General features: G+C 40.1%; 1 protein-coding gene across 4 annotated transcripts in view; it reads right to left on the reverse strand.

The window, feature by feature from the left end:
* Nucleotides 1-528: 528 nt before the first annotated feature.
* LOC121989276 (beta-glucosidase 24-like) overlaps nucleotides 529-16,576 on the reverse strand; it is a 56,047-nt gene continuing 39,999 nt past the window's right edge. For 2 of the 4 annotated variants that reach the window (XM_042543208.1, XM_042543212.1), the window contains exons 7-13: nucleotides 16,304-16,559; nucleotides 4,587-4,702; nucleotides 4,267-4,484; nucleotides 4,088-4,119; nucleotides 1,704-1,806; nucleotides 1,510-1,618; nucleotides 529-858 (exon numbers count right to left, since the gene is read on the reverse strand). In XM_042543208.1, coding sequence (XP_042399142.1) covers nucleotides 690-858; nucleotides 1,510-1,618; nucleotides 1,704-1,806; nucleotides 4,088-4,119; nucleotides 4,267-4,484; nucleotides 4,587-4,702; nucleotides 16,304-16,559 — 1,003 coding nt within the window. In that variant the 3' untranslated portion in view covers nucleotides 529-689. The remainder of the gene's footprint in view (nucleotides 859-1,509; nucleotides 1,619-1,703; nucleotides 1,807-4,087; nucleotides 4,120-4,266; nucleotides 4,485-4,586; nucleotides 4,703-16,303; nucleotides 16,560-16,576) is intronic. The other 2 variants (XM_042543210.1, XM_042543209.1) reach the window with 2 other exon arrangements.

The raw sequence follows: 16,576 nt of genomic DNA on the forward strand, positions 1-16,576 counted from the left end.
CTTTGTGGTTTTTATATTATAATTAATTTTACCCTTCACACTTTGTAAGTGTTGTCAAAAATGTGTCTATAGATTCATTATTGTTGTTTTACCTTGCTCTTGCTTAAGTAATATCAATTGATCCTCTCCACTGTTAATAGTAATGGTTGATGAACCAATAAAAGTTTGCAAGGTGTGTGCTTGGGGGAGGGAGTTAAAACGTCCAAAATGTAAATATATAGGGCATTTAGACAATACTAAAAATATAGGAATTATTTCAAAAAATTAAGAGTATAGGAGCTAAATTGATTTTTTTTTTCTAAAATGAGATATACCAATTCTATGCATATAAAGAGTCTTACATGAACAGACACATATCAGGAATAATACAATTATCCATATTTGTGTGGTTTTGTATTTTTTATATATGTTTGTAAGCTCATTAGATGCTTCTTGCATTTTACTGCTTAAAAAAAATATATAGATCTATCACATTAATGTCCTTCACACGACGACCACATATTGATAGAAGGAGATTCATCAGAAGCATAGATGTTAAGTGTATGGTAGAACAAACACATACAATATATTCCCTGAGACTCAAACCTGTCCACTACAAACAAACTACTATACATTTATCATCTATGTCAAGTCCAAGGGCTGCATTTTATTACTAAGCTAGCATACAACTGAGACAAAGAAAAAAATAATTAACTGGTGAGGAGTTTCTGAAACCAATAGGATGAACTCTTGCGAAGTCTCTTCAAGTTGTCATTGTAGTTAACATAGTTGATTCCAAATCGAATAGTGTACCCATCCATCCATTCAAAATTGTCCAACAATGACCATGCAAAATATCCTTTTACATTAACTCCTTCTCTGACAAAAAAAAAAAACACAATACAATTTAATTAGTTACCAAATTCCAAATTATGATATGAAGTTGAGTGTGATATATATAACTCTAAAATACATATGATTTATGTTGCTAGTGTGACTTAAATAATACACTTTTCAACATGGGAGGTTATGATGATTTTCTCTCAAATGATTATCTAATATATATCGCGGCGAAGCGCCTCGCAGGGTGAAAGGGGTCTACGCGCGCTGGGTAGGCTAACAATTTACTCTCTTTCTATATATATTCTTGTTAATGGTGCAACTCTAAAATACATATGATTTATGTTGCTAGTGTGACTTAAATAATACACTTTTCAACATGGGAGGTTATGCTGATTTTCTCTCAAATGATTATCTATTTGTTTTATTTTTCATAATGATCAAACATATCTTAATATTTTGCATGTTGATATTGTATTAGTCTATATATTTAATATTTTTAACTATTTTCCAATCTAATTATGCAAAGCAGTCATAAGAAAATCATATAAAGAATGTTATTGTGAATTTATTAGTTTTGCAAAAATTTATTTAATTACGAGAAATGTTAAATCACCAATATATATATATATATATATATAAACATCAACATCATGTAATTTGATCTCATAAAAAGTTTAGTTTATGTACCTGATAGCTTCCAAGACATATGAAATGTGTCGCCGGTGGAAGTCTACTCTCAAATTGTCCTTTAAAGCTTCTCTAAGTGATGATGTAGCATTGTTGATTTCACTGACTCCTGGAAGTTTTTCTAAAGTTTAAGTAATATATATATAATTATTAGCACTTGACTATATGCTCGATAAAAAATTGTCATATCTTACCATTTTCAGTGACATAGATTAGAGGATTGTTGTATTTAGTCTTTGTGTAGAGTAAGAGATCCTTTATACCTCTTGGATAGATGTACAACCAAGGTGAAGCTGCCTGCAATTGTTTCGAAAACTTTAGTTGATAGTAAGACCTAACAACAAATTTTCAAGTAGAGAAAAAGGTTATTTGAATTATATGACTATTTAAGTTGAACCAAAAAAATTAAGCTCCAATACAATTAATTAAGCTTCGATTACTTAGATAATTTCCAGGAATCAAATTGAAGTTGTGTTGAGTTTGTATAGAGCTCTTCACGAAGACAATGTGATTAAATTCATGTGCATTCAATAGGAGATCAATTTAGTTCGTTTTGGCCAAGTTAAAGATGAACCAAACTTCTATGGGAAGATAGACTGGTTTAGTCACGTTGGAATCAATTAATAAAAATTTTGAGAAGTTGTAAATTATACATAATATCTCTCCTAGCCTCTCCCATGTGATTCTCTCTCACTAGCCACTATCTAATCCCTTTTCATTTGTCATTCCGGACCTACTTATCTTGTGAGTTGTGTCACCGCCATTTATCAGTGTCTGTCATTCTAAATTCTAAATTTTGAATTCTAAATTCTAAATCATAAATCCTAAAATCAATCGTTAGCACTCCCTCTGATGTCTTTCTCTTATACTCTATTTTTTTTTTCTCTTTATCCCTTGTCTTTGTTGTGCTGGTGACCATTAGTGTTGCAAGTGATAGGATCAAGAACGACTATTGCCTAATTGACCCACCTCCCTTTCTTCTTTCTTTTTTCCTCCCCTCTTTTGTAGTAGTAGCTAGGTTTGTTATCTCTTCCTTTCTTTCATTTCATTCCTTGTGTTTCCTAGTGGCGAGCTTCTTATGTTATTTTCCAATTACTATTCTTAATTATTCCTAGTCAAGTATTAATATATAGGGACAATATTAATACATTAAGACTAGCATGTAAGTTAACTAATGACTTAGTCTCATAAGTTATTAATATAAGATATCAAGTTAATATATGGATATATATTAAAGAATATATAAATTGAATGGAATTGTCATGAGAATATTTCATAGATTGTTATATGAGTGTCATAAATATTTTCATAGTTATTATTAGTATAAACAATCCTTTGACCTGAATCACTATAGTTTGTTACAGAAGGAGTTGTGTACTTTAGTATCAACAAATGTTACCTATAACAAGGTTAATTATAAAGTCGTTCACTGGGTATACAATAAATTATGTAAAGAGATATGAATGATTTAGATAGAATTTGTCCCTTCCATATAATGGAGGTGATATCTGTGAATCCCTTGATTAAGTAGGACTATTAAAATATAGATCATATTCAAATAAGTTAGTATGAGATATTAAACTTATTTAGTTAAGTCTACTTAGAAATCAAGAAACACATTGATTGATGAGAAGATAGGATCTATGTCTCGTAAATCAATATAGATATCATAAACAACAACACTAAATTATATAATAAAATAGTCATAGATGGATTAGGTCGAATCTACGACATTCTCGTCACTTAGATAACTATGATGCATTACTAAATGACATTCATCGCTTGTGTCTTTATCTTGTGATTTTAGAGTTACTGTCAATGTTAGGAGAACCTATTGGGTCACATATAAAGAGCACATCATTTTAGGAGTTTTATTTTAATATGACTAAAATAAAGTGGCCATAAGTTTTAAGTTTGAAATTTATTTCGGACTCGTTAGATTAATGGGTTAATCTAATTGAATCTTACTCGATTACTGTGTTAATCTAATAGGATCTTAAACTTATTGGATTATGGTTAATCTAATATTTATTTAGATTTTTTCAAACAAACTCAAGCCAAATAAAGCCCACAATTTTTATGTCCATGTTTGTATCTTAGTTTGCATTTTGGATATGCATGGAAAAATAAAAGAAAAAGAAAGAAAATGTCTTGTTAGATGAGACTTGGAGATTGAGTTTAGTTTTTTAGAACACGATATTATCTGATAAAATTGTGTCAATCCAAAATGTTAGGGTTCAGTCTAAACTTTAAATAGTAGTTAGCAGTACGATGTGGGTCTTGTGATTCTGCAATCATGCTCGTGAGACGGGTTGTGCTTGTGTGGATATCATAGAGGCGAGAACATATTGATCGTGCTCGGATCAACTTCACTCTCTAGAACCGCAAAATGTTTTGTGCATCAAGAGGTAATATTCTTATCCAAACGAGTAATGCGAATTCGTTCAGATCTTCCTTTTCCACTGCGAACATGTTTAATTTTGAACAGAACCCAACAGAAAGAATAAGACAACATATTTCAATTGAAGAAATACATCACAAAATGTGGAGGCACAAAACATTATAAATGCATACTGACCTTTGGTCCAATTGCGATTCCATTCCTCATCACTATTTCACATAAGTAAATATTAGAGCTTTGAATTAACTATGTATAAAATTAATATTTTGAAGAAATAGTCAGGAAATTAAATACACACATAGGTCATATCTGATGTTAAACATGCATTGTCACGGAAATATATAGCAATAAGCTACCTGTTGAATTGGTGCATGAATCGGTGTTGTAGCTCTTGTGAACATTATGGTACCTAGGAAGCTCATAGATGTATCTTGCTGTGTAATAATTAACCCCTATGAAATCATAGGATCCCTTGACCATTTTTGATTGCTTCTTGGTGAATTTAGGTAGTCGATTTCCAACATTCACTCTCATGCTCAATGGATAATCACCTTTCGTCAATGGATCCATGAACCTTTACATTGGAACAGAAAAAAGAAGAAACAAACTAAAATATACAATAAGAAAATGCATAGTTAACTTATTATGGGATTTGAAGAAGCGTATGGAACCTCACCATCCATACATGAAATCTAAAGCTCTGTCCGTTGCCTCTCTATTGGACTTTGAGTTGGAGTATGGGATCATCCAATTCGATACCAATGTTATGCCTATTTTCCCCATCTGAAATGGCTACATAAATACAAAATCAAATGAATATTTAAGTTTCATTTTTCACTCAATGTCATAAAATTGTTATCCAAAAGTAGATAAAAAATGTTATATCATGAAACAAAAGGCTAACATTTAAGACTAAATTTCATTCATCTTTCTAATTAATTTAAGGTAGTGAGTATGTGGGGATAATCTGGTTAAATATCAGAATGATTGATAGTGTTTAAGCAGTACTTTTAGTTTTAAGGATAATCAAATTAAATTTGAGTCGAGCAAGTTTGATTTTAAAGATAATGATAATCTTGGTGGATGGAGTTGGGTTTAGATTGGTCTTTAATAAAAATAAGTGTATACAAGGTTATATTGTGTGATAGCCAAAGTGTAAATAAAGTGCAAAAATGAAAATATCAAACGATGATAACAATGGGTTTAATGTGATTCAAAGACCTTCTACTCCATTATCTTTGTTGAGTTGTTAAATGCCCTTGGGGCTATGGTGTAGTGGTAAGGGTGTTCAGTTGTCTTCCAGGTATTCACGGTTTGATTTTCAACTACGTTGTATTTATAGAGATTTTTCCTCCAAATGAGACTTGTAACTAAGAGATACTGAGCTCAGGCCGCTCGCCGTAAGTACTTCTATATTTATCCTAGTGGTCGGTGAGAAATTTTGATAGGATTGAACTAGTCATTCTAGATTTGACGTTATTCAGCTTGATTAATTATTTTTTTTATTTGTTGAGTTGGTAAACGGGTTTAGAGCATCCACAATATAATGTTTTTAACGTGCAAATGTGTTAATACGTTATATATATATATATATAATCCTTAACATTTGAATGCATTAATGTTACAGTACCCAAAAAAAATACCCAACTCAGTATTAATGCCTCACACATTAACGCCGTTATGGAAGCCTAGCGGTGAACCTACGAAGCGAGGTTTAATTTTCCTACGGTGTTAAATTTCTCATGAATGTGGCCATCAAGTCCAGATCTGCTTGCACTTCCCTAGTTTACCAGGAGATGTATGGAGAGTGGAGCGGAACGGTACACCAGTCGAATAATGATGCATATTTTATTTTTGTTGCTTTAGTGCAACAATCCCAAAATAAAATCCACTAAAATGATTCCATTTAACCCACTTTTTATAATGGTTTGACAAATCTAGAATCCTAGATCTACTCTACTACAATATTATATATAACAACCCTATCTTTCAAAAGAAAAAAAAATAAAAAACACTTGAAAATTCTATGTCCCATTAGATGCTATTGATTATAAGGCGAGGAAAATGTTGGCAACAAAGTGAGAAAACAAGCCTTTAGATTGTTAGTAAATCTTTTTCTAACACGAAAAGTTGATTTACACTTAGACCTTAAACAGTACTAAACTTTAAACTCTAAGTCCTAAAATTATAAACCTTACACTTAGGAAAAAAATAGATCCACTATCTTAGCAGTCCCCCTAGTACTGACCAACCCTACACTTAGAAGATGGTATTAGACTGTGCCAACGGACATCCGTCATCGTCTATACACGCATCGAATATTAGAGTTCCAAGTTCATTTATGCCTTTTCATCGATGCTTCATAACCCAAAGATCAACTCTGACATAGAAGATAGCTACCGCTTCCGTAAATTCGTGCACAAATATAGGAAGCGATCTTCTAAACTCTGTTAATTCCGTAGAATGTCAATAGATACGCAATCAAACTTGACGTTTGGGAAAAATGACATGACCGTAAATTCTTATTAATAAAAAACCTCTCAAAAACAATTAAATAGGTGTTTAAATATTCAAACCCTAAATATCTAAAGATTAAAATACCCTCAAAAACCTAACTAGGCAAAATAATAAAAAGGACTAAAATTTCTTTTTCGTTCTTGCATCATTCTCCATATGAGGGAGAAAATTCATCATTGAATTACTGGTTATATCATCATCAGAAGAATTACTATGGAAATATGATTTGTCGACTAGGGAGGTGCAACCTGAGGACGATGATTGTGAATAATGATGCTCCACTTGATTTGTAGGCTAGTTGTGTGGAATGCGAGTAAAAATATTTGAAATCATCCTTGTCTCTATAGTAGAACCCAATGACCAATGATGGGTCGATTGAGTCTAGAGGTAGGTGTCACATTGTGATGGGGTTGATTTTTTATTTTTTTTTTAAACCAAGGACCAAAGGAATAGAAGTAGTGCCTAAACTTGTCTCCCCTTGCTAAAATCATGACAAATCTAGCCGCAACCTCAATGTGGACAACTAGAGCTCCACCTCGTTTTCCATCCTTATCACCTGAAATAATATATAGAATCATAGGGAACCTTTGCTTGAGTTTTTCATGATCATCTTGTTTGTTGCTAGTGTCAACACCATAAATTTGATTCTTTTGACATTGTTTCAGTAAGATCTTCCAGGACTGGCAAATGGCACATCAGGAATAATTTTCTCTAAAGTATAATCATGAGGTACTGATCCTGTCCGAGCGCTGAGTCGATGAACGCTGGGGACGTGGCATGCTCCGGTGTCTCCAACTAGTGGTGTAGCTCTCCGACGAACCTGCAAAGAAGCCGAGCCGGGAGGGGTTTCCCGGCGACGGCCCTCCGACGCTCAAGTCAGGCAACGAGAGAGGCAGCGTAATGTGGCTACAGTAAAGAGTTGCGCATACCTTCGTCGACGTCTAGGGGTCCTTATATAGGACCCCGGGGAGGTGTGGGCACCCTTCTCTATGTGTGCACGCTTCCCCAAACATACCTTAACAAACCTCTATCAGAAAAGTACCTTTGGCGTCATTCCGCAATCGTCAGAGCATATCCCGGATGTGACGGTGGCTGGATAGGCCATGGAGCGCAAACCACCTCCAGCCCTATCGGGCCTGATGAAAGATGCGCCGATATAACATATTTTCATGAATATTCTATTCGGATGTATCTTTTGGCTGCAGGAATGAAAGTTATAAGAACAAAGCAAAGGCATGAGCATGGTGCGCCCATTGGATGGATGTATAAACGTATGATAAAGACCCCGTGCCGTTCGGCCGGACATATATTATCCGAGCTATAAGCTCGATGGCGAAGATCCCGTGCCGTTCGGCCGGGTGTATATTATCCGAGCCAAATGCTCGATGATGAAGACCCCGTGCCGTTCGGCCGGGTGTATATAATCCGAGCCAAATGCTCGATGATGAAGACCCCGTGCCGTTCGGCCGGGTGTATATTATCCGAGCCAAATGCTCGATGATGAAGACCCCGTGTCGTTCGGCCGGGTGTATATTATCCGAGCTAGAAGATCATTATTGAAGACCGTCGAGCAGCGACGTTAAATCTTAGAGTCGAACCGGCGACTATAAACCCCCCAGTCGGAAGACCGTCGAGCAACGACGTTAAATCTTAGAGTCGAACCGGCGAATATAAACCCCCCGGTCGGAAGACCGTCGAGCAACGACGTTAAATTTTAGAGTCGAACCGGCGACGTTAAATCTTAGAATCGAACCGGCGACTATAAACCCCCAGTCGGGAGACCGTCGAGCAGCGACGTTAAATCTTAGAGTCGAACCGGCGACTATAAACCCCCCGGTCGGAAGACCGTCGAGCAGTGACGTTAAATTTTAGAGTCAAACCGACGACTATAAACCCCCCGGTCGGAAGACCGTCGAGCAGCGACGTTAAATCTTAGAGTCGAACCGGCGACTATAAACCCCCCGGTCGGAAGACAGTCGAGCAGCGACGTTAAATCTTAGAGTCGAACCGGCGACTATAAACCCCCCGTCGGAAGATCGTCGAGCTTCGACGCTAAACCCCAGAGTCGGGCTGGCGACTATAAACCCCCCAGATGAGGCAGCGTCGCGTCGAGACGTTGGCAAAGAAGCCATGAAAGAGTGGAGAGTCATTTGACTGATCGGTGAAGTAAAGGGAAACACTAAGCGAAAAGCTCATAGAAATCCCTACTGGAAAGTCGTCTGACCGATCGGAGCGGTATATGCAAACACCCCGGCGACAAACTCATCAAAATCCCAGGCATAGTGGGAGGTCGTTTAACCGGTCGGCGAAATTAAGAAAGCCTCTGCGAAAAAAAAAAGAAAAAAGAAGGTCTAGTGACCGATCGACATAGTCAAAAGGAACACTTGAAGGTAAAGGCTAATGCAACAAGAGTGGGCATTCATTTAAAGTTAGCATTTGAAGGTTACAGACGTCACATGAAAATTAAAGACTCGCCGATCGGAAGCATTACTGAAAATACATCATTCAAGGAAGTCAAAGATATGCTTTGGGATGGTAGTGAGAAGCGCAGCATGCTCCGTCGCAGGGATGACCACTGACTCGGGGAGCTGACCCTTGGTCTTCAGATAATCCGTCGTGGCTGTGATGGCCAACTCGAAGGCGATGACCAGCCGGTCGCACACCTTCTCCATGAACTCAGCCGAGCGGATGTAGTTTTGCCTCAAGGCGGCGACGCGGCCCGGCTCCGCCTCTTGGTACTCTTTGAAGGCAGCACAGGAAGCGTCAAAAGCTTCCTGTAGGTCCTTCAAATCGCCCTTGAGCTTAGTCACCTCCTCCGAGCGGCCTTTCTGCTCGCCTTCTAGCAGCTCGGCTAGCTTATTCACACGCTGCTCCAGAGCACGGGCTTCCACGTTCTTCTTGTCCAGATCGGCGATGGTGGTGTTCTTCCGAGTGGTGGCCAACTCAATCTTGCGATCGTAGGATTTGACCTTCTTGTCTAGCTGGTCCAACATGTAGGTCTGATCGGCCGTCTTCTTCCTCTCGGCCTCCAACAGAGCCTTGGTTTTGTCGAGTTCCTTTTGCAGTTCGGCATAAGAAGGGCCTCGGGAGGATGACGGGCCGCCTTGACTCTTCAGTCTCTTCAGCTCGTCCTCCACCATCGCCAAGCGGTTGGAGACAACAATCTCTTCCACCCATCGCTGATGTACAATAAAAGGTTAAGAAGGTCGATCGGGAAAACTACATAAAGAAGAAGTAAACCTTACCCCGGTGGACTGCTGCATGTGGCTGTTAGCCAGCTTGTTGAGCGGTATCATGGCTACCCGAGCCCGAGCGTCCGCCCACATCTCAGCTAAAGGCCCCTTCATAGTGATCATATGCTCGGGAGCCGTCGACCGATCGGACTCGGCCATGAACGCCTCGGTAGGGAGATGCAAAGTGGCCCTAACCGTACGGCGCCGGCCCAGAGTCGTCTGAGCAGACACCAGAGGATCAGAAGCAGGGCTGGACATGGTGGACAGAATGCTCGAGCGGAGGACTCGGCGTGGTGCTGGAGGAAGGGAAGCAACCGGAACCGCTTCGAGGGGGGCCGCAGGTGCCTCCAGTTGAGAAGGAGTCCGGTCAGAAGATAGAGCCTCGACCGATGGTGCCTGGCCGCGTGGGGAGGCGGTGTCCGTCTGCTTGGACGCTCGCACAACGGAGGTTGCCGAACGGAGGGGCTTCTCAACTCTCCGTCTTTTCCTATTGAGTGGGAGCTCGTCCTCCGGATCGGAACTTTCCTCCCGAACAGCCGGTTCCTGGCCAGAAGTTGCACCGCCGGCAGCATCCATAGGCGAAGGCTGAGCGACCGACTCGCCTGCCTGCGCTTCGCTCTCGTCCTCATGAGAGCCGACCGGAGCAATGCCCAGTTGCTCCATTTCCTTGGCCGCTGCCGCTTCGAGCGCGGCCGCTTTCTTCTTCAAAATTCCGAACAGCACCGACTCCATTACGATGTTCGCTGCAAAGAAAAGAGAAGGAAATCAGTTAGAACTCAAGGTACAGGTGAAGTTCTTACCGAAGCTGCTCGGGAGAGGGGTCCGGCTCGGACTCAAACCAAATATGTACATCACTCCTTCAGATAGGAGCTTGTTGATGTCGAGCTTCAGACCGACTAGCAGATTCGCTGCTTGAAGATAGTCGGGTCGGGTCTTATATTTCTTCAGCTCGGGCGAGACGGGCGGTCCGACCTGCCATTTCGTACGGAAGGAGAGCCGCTCGGGAATACGAAGGTAGAAAAAATTCTCCTTCCAGTGTTTGTTGGAAGATGACAACTTATCAAAAAAGATTAAGCCGGGCCGGGCTTGAAACAGATAAGTGCCCGGCTCGGACTATTTGGGGTAATAAAAATAATAGAAGATCTCCGGGCGGAGGGGAATGTTGTGTATCTTAAATAAGACCACAACCCCGCACAGGAGGCGAAAGGTGTTGGGAACCAGTTGGGTGAGTGGAATACCAAAGAAGTTACAAACTTCAACAATGAAGGGGTGAAGGGGAAATTGCAGACCGGCTACGAATTGGTCGCGGAAAAGACAAAAGGCGCCGCGCGGCGGCTTGTGCGGCCGAGCGGAAGGTGAATGTAAAAATAGCTCAAAGTCGGAGGGGATATCAAAAGCATTGAACAGGCTTTTGGCGTCGCGCCGATCGAACCGCGACTCCATGGTGGTATACCATGGGCCGAGAGCCGGGTCCGCAAGCTAAGAGGAGCTTGCCATCGCCAGAGCAATGGAAGAAGCAGGGATCGAAAGGGAAAGCAAATGCGCAAGCGAGAAAAAGAGCGAAACAATAATCAAAGGACGAAACGCAGTCGAGAGCGAGAAGAAAACGCAGGAATGAAAGGGAGAAAGGAGAAGGGACCTTACAAAGGAGTTGAGGATCGAAGGAAGAAGGTGGAGGGCCGTCGGAGAAGGGAAAATCGAAGTCGTCGGAATGCTGGAGCACCGAGGAAGGATACGGGACACGCGAAAGCAAGGGTGCGGCGGGAGAAGAAGGTGAAGCCTTTATAAGGTTGGGCCCGATCGATCTCGACCGCTCGATGCAGGTCACAGGAACCGAGGCCCACATCGGGCCGTTCATTTCAAACCACCGATGTCCCATCGGACACATCGCCGAACCTTACGATGACGCCAGCGGAGGCGCCACGTGGCACCATGCCATAGGGGCGCATTTAATGAGCGTCATTACGGCACGCAGCGCGCGTGCTCGGTCTTAATGGAGAGGATTTGCACGAATTCCGAGGAGATCCGAAGGGCGTCAGCGTTGACAGTCGACGCGGCAGTGAACCCCGCGCTCGGAAGCGCTCGGAAGAAGCTGAACGGCCGGGGGGGGGGGAGGAACATGCCAGAGTGGCAGGGCGAGGTCATTCAGGCCGATTGGCAGTCCAGTCAGTCGGACTTAGCGTCTCCTTCGACTAAACTTGAAGGGGAGACATGTGATCCGGTGATAAGGACGGGGGATCCTCGTTGGCGGAAGGTCAACGATGCGTGGAGGTCAGAGGTCAAGAGATTCAACCCTGAGACCGGCCGACCGGACGAAGCGGACCGACTGACCGGGTGATGTAGGCCGACCGGCCGTGAGTCCCCCGAACCGAATGAAGACAACCCGACTGGGGGTCGGGTTTCCGATGCTCAAGGTAAAAAGGTTTCAAGGGCCGAGCGGGCTGTCCGTTCGGCCGGTGCACAAGGCAACACAGGCGGGAGCAGTCTCATCCGAGCATACGACCGATGCAGAAGTTATATGCCTGCCGAGCGGCCTACCCGCTCGGCCCTGGAGCAGACAGGGAACGCAATAGGACAAAGGAGACAGGGGATAACATCATCCTCGAGACGCCTACCGCCGACAAGCAGTAGAGTTGGCGGCCGAGCCGTACACAGGATTATACGACGGAAGCTTCCACCGTCACATCCGGGATATGCTCGGACGATTGCGGAATGACGCCAAAGGTACTTTTCTGACAGAGGCTTGTTAAGGTATGTTTGGGGAAGCGTGTACGCATAGAGAAGCGTGCACGCATAGAGAAGCATGCCCGTACCTCCCCGGGGTCCTATATAAGGACCCCCAGACGTCGACGAAGGTATGCGCAACTCTTTACTGTAGCCACATTACGCTGCCTCTCTCGTTGCCTGACTTGAGCGTCGGAGGACCGTCGCCGGGAAACCCCTCCTGGCTCGGCTTCTTTGCAGGTTCGCCGGAGAGCTACACCACTAGTTGGAGACAGCGGAGCGTGCCACGTCCCCAGCGTTCGTCGACTCAGCGCTCGGACAGGATCAGGTACCATATCCATGATATCTTCGACATCAACTTCAACATATCTGTTTCCAAATTTTTCAATGGCTCTGCTAAGCTTTTCTTTTAAATCTGAACCTTTCTTCTTACTAAGTTCTCCAATTTCTTTACAAGGATGCTCAAGATCTAAAGCAGAAGCAAAATCAGGACTTGGACTCACACTACCCAAGTTTTCAGTTGCAACAATTTTTTCCATAGTTATCTGTATTCTTTCCAGCCTGCAAGATATCATCTAACGACATTGAATTATAGCCATAGGCCTGGAGCCTTTGGGGGCTTCATGCTGCATACTATCAAATAAATTAGCAACTTCTACTTTTCTCAAAGACATTGCTTCAGCAGAGCTCGCCATTCCGACGCCAGACACGTCCCCCATCATTTCGGACATGAATGACCCATATATCCCCATGCGAAAGTTGGATCACTAAATATTTCAATCTTATCGCCTACATATTCCTTATAATTAAAAACTCTTTCCTCCTCATCAAGAACATCCTCTTTCTCTTCCGAGTTTTGTCTTGCATTGATCCGGATTTCTTTTATTTTGGTTTTCAAACATTGTCGTCATCCTTTCAGCAAACTGTTTCACAACCCCTTCCATCCGTTTCATCTATTTATCAATAATTTGAACTGGCTGCTCCATATATCACGATCAAAAGCGTAGTCAACGCGTTGTTGTCTTCTCGACGACATGATTCTACAAGATCAACTCGGTTCTAATACTAATTAATGCAAGGAATAACTATCAGTTTCATTGATTCACACACGAATACTAGAAATGATATTCTAAACCCTATTGATTCCGTATAATGCAAGAAGATAGACAACCAAACCCGATGTTTGAAAAAAAGTGCCGCAAATTCTTATTAATTAAAAACCTCTCAAAAACAATTAAATAGGTGTTAAATACTCAAACCCTAAATATGTAAAAGACTAAAATACCTTCAAAAATCTAACTCAGCAAAATGATAAAAAAAAAAAAAACTAAAATGACTCGGTCATTCTTGCATCAAACTCTAACCCTGAAATTAATTTGAGCAAAACACCTAAAATTCATATTGTAGGAATTAATTGATAATTCCTCAAATCAATTTCTATCTCTAAGTTTAATGAGAATAATTTATTATTATTTTTTCTAAATTATTTTTTATTAATCAAAGTAATTAAGATATTTAATTATTTGAATAATAGTCCAATCATGGATTGAAATACTAAGTTGTTTAGCTCGAAATGAGTGGTATTTACCGTTCCTGACACCTGTACCTTATCGACGCTGTGACCATAAAGCCATTGAGAACTCGTGAGGTCACCACAAGATCGCGTAGGGTGTCACACCCCCATGGCGGCCCTTCGCTGGGGCTCGGAGGGTGCACGACTCCACAACAGTTGTCGTGGGTTGTGATTTTTTCACTTTTAAAATATATTTTTATTATTAATAATTATAAATATATAATAATAATTATAAATATAATATAATATTAATAATAGTTGATCATGTCCGAATTGGTGAAGGCGGTGAGTCGGGGATGCGACTCTGCTATTGACTGGATAAAGACTCCGCGCTGTCCTGTAACACAACAAGCGTTAGTGCCGGGTTCCCCGATGTTAACCCTCCGACGTTCAAGTCAGTGATCTGATTAAGAGAAGAGAACAGTCGAAGAACACAGTAGCAAAGAACGTGTGTAAAAATGTAGCATCGTATACCTCCGCCTATAAATAGAGACTTCTTTTATCGTGTCACTGTTGCATTGTGCACACATCTAAAAGCATTAGCACATTTCCCCATGCTTCCTAAGAAAGGACAAGCCATAAAATACTCCTGGCACATTTCCTTAAACGAGCGTGCAAATCTTTGCGATTTGACAAACTGGAAGCTTCTAAAGGACGATTTGCCGGTAGAATATTTTCTGTCCTTTTTAGCACAGACTTCTAAAAGAGTATGATATGACATGTATGTGGATCCCGCTATAGGCCGACCGGCCGCCACTCGACCGGGATATCGCCCGCTCTGCCTTACAGAATGTAGTAAACAATTCGTTCTTTATTTGGCCCTTATTTTGCTTAGGAGGCGCAATATGTTTGACCGGTCCCTAGGTTCGATCAGCTCATAGGTTTGATCGGCTAGGGCGGTGGACCAAACAAATTACTACTTAGCTCAAACTTCATTTGTGAGTTGCGAAGGACGATCACTCGGGTGGTTTGGTCGACCCTTCACACCCGATCAACTTTGCGAGGCCTGTTACGAGGCCCACTTGGGCAACCTTGCCTAGTCAGTAATTCAAGTCTGTTCGATCATGCTACTTTAGTTGTTTGATTTTGACCTTCATGTCAGCCGACCCTCCCTACTTTGACTCGCTTTTTGGGTGTCTTATCTGTATCACCATATCAAGAGTTATAAAATATTAATAATTTTTAATTTTTTAAAAATAATTGTATAAATTAATACAATATTTTTAAAATAATTTATTTTTTAAAATAAATATAAAAAATTGAATATGAATTTAAAATAATTTAATAATATTTTAAAATATAATTCTTAAACATTTCAAATATTTTTTAAAATAAAAATTTACAAATACATTCAAAAAAAAATTTAAATATTTAAATAAATATTATAATTATCTTCAAACCTTTTAAATAATTTTAGAAATTTATATTTAATTTTGAGTTTTAAAAATTATTTACTTTTAAAAATAAATTTTATAAAAAATTAATAAATATGATCTTATGAGAAAATATTGAAATATGAACTCAACATCTCAAAATATAATATTAATAGTGAACATATTTAATAATTAAATATTATTAAAATTAATTTTTGATTAATATATACTCATATTTGAAAATTAAAAAGAAATCAAAATTATATTGGCATGATACTATATGATACTAAAATCATATCGTTACGATCCAAAATCAAAAGTCAGATATGGATCGAAATTTTAAATCATGAGTCCAATATAATAACTATCTATTAGTTTTCGTCATATATTTCACCTAATGCTAGGAGAATCAACTTTACATGTGAGCTTGTATACATAGTGGTAATATGATTAAGAGATCAAATCATTTGATCCCACATGGAGACCATATATTTAGACACACTAGATTTAGTTGACCTCTAGCAAAGCATCTAGCCCACACATTATGTTAGAAATAGTAGGTTCCATAAATGCCTTTTCATAATGTGCCTACCATGAAATACAATTTTCTTATTACTCTTATATAATGATTAGACATGAGACTTGGATTAATGTATGTTCAAATAGAGTAAGAATGCTCAATCAATCAACTAGAACTTATTTTAGTATGCTAGAGATGCATGTTTGTAAACTAGCTGTTAGAGCCCTTTCTATATATTCTCTGGGTTTGTTTGTCTTGATATAGGTTTCTGAATCCTCTTATGAAATTTTTGTGATCCAATGCTTGTCTATGGGTTTGTGAAGATTATTTCAACTAGTTTTTGGCATTATATAGTCTTCTTTTATTTAACATAAATTATGGGTTACTAATCCACATAGAGGCAACAAAGAATTGGAAGATAACAATAAATTGTTTGCAAGGTTGGCTTCTTACCTGATATTTTCTCTTGTAAACCAACACCGCTGCTGCATGGGCTAACAATTGATGATGTGCCACAATGTACGGCTCCTTACTAGAGTCACCATGGCTGCATCGTTGTTCCTCCCAGTTAGAGCACCTCCCTGGAGCTAAAAACCCTAAACCATATCCCCCAATGCTATAGCTCCATGGCTCATTGAAGGTGATCCAATGCTTTACTCGATCCCCAAAATTTCTGAAGCAAGTTTCTGCATAGTTTCTGAAGTCATCCCTGTAAAATCCAGCCAT

Source organism: Zingiber officinale, chromosome 6B, assembly GCF_018446385.1.
Source record: "Zingiber officinale cultivar Zhangliang chromosome 6B, Zo_v1.1, whole genome shotgun sequence".
NCBI classification, from domain to species: domain Eukaryota; kingdom Viridiplantae; phylum Streptophyta; class Magnoliopsida; order Zingiberales; family Zingiberaceae; genus Zingiber; species Zingiber officinale.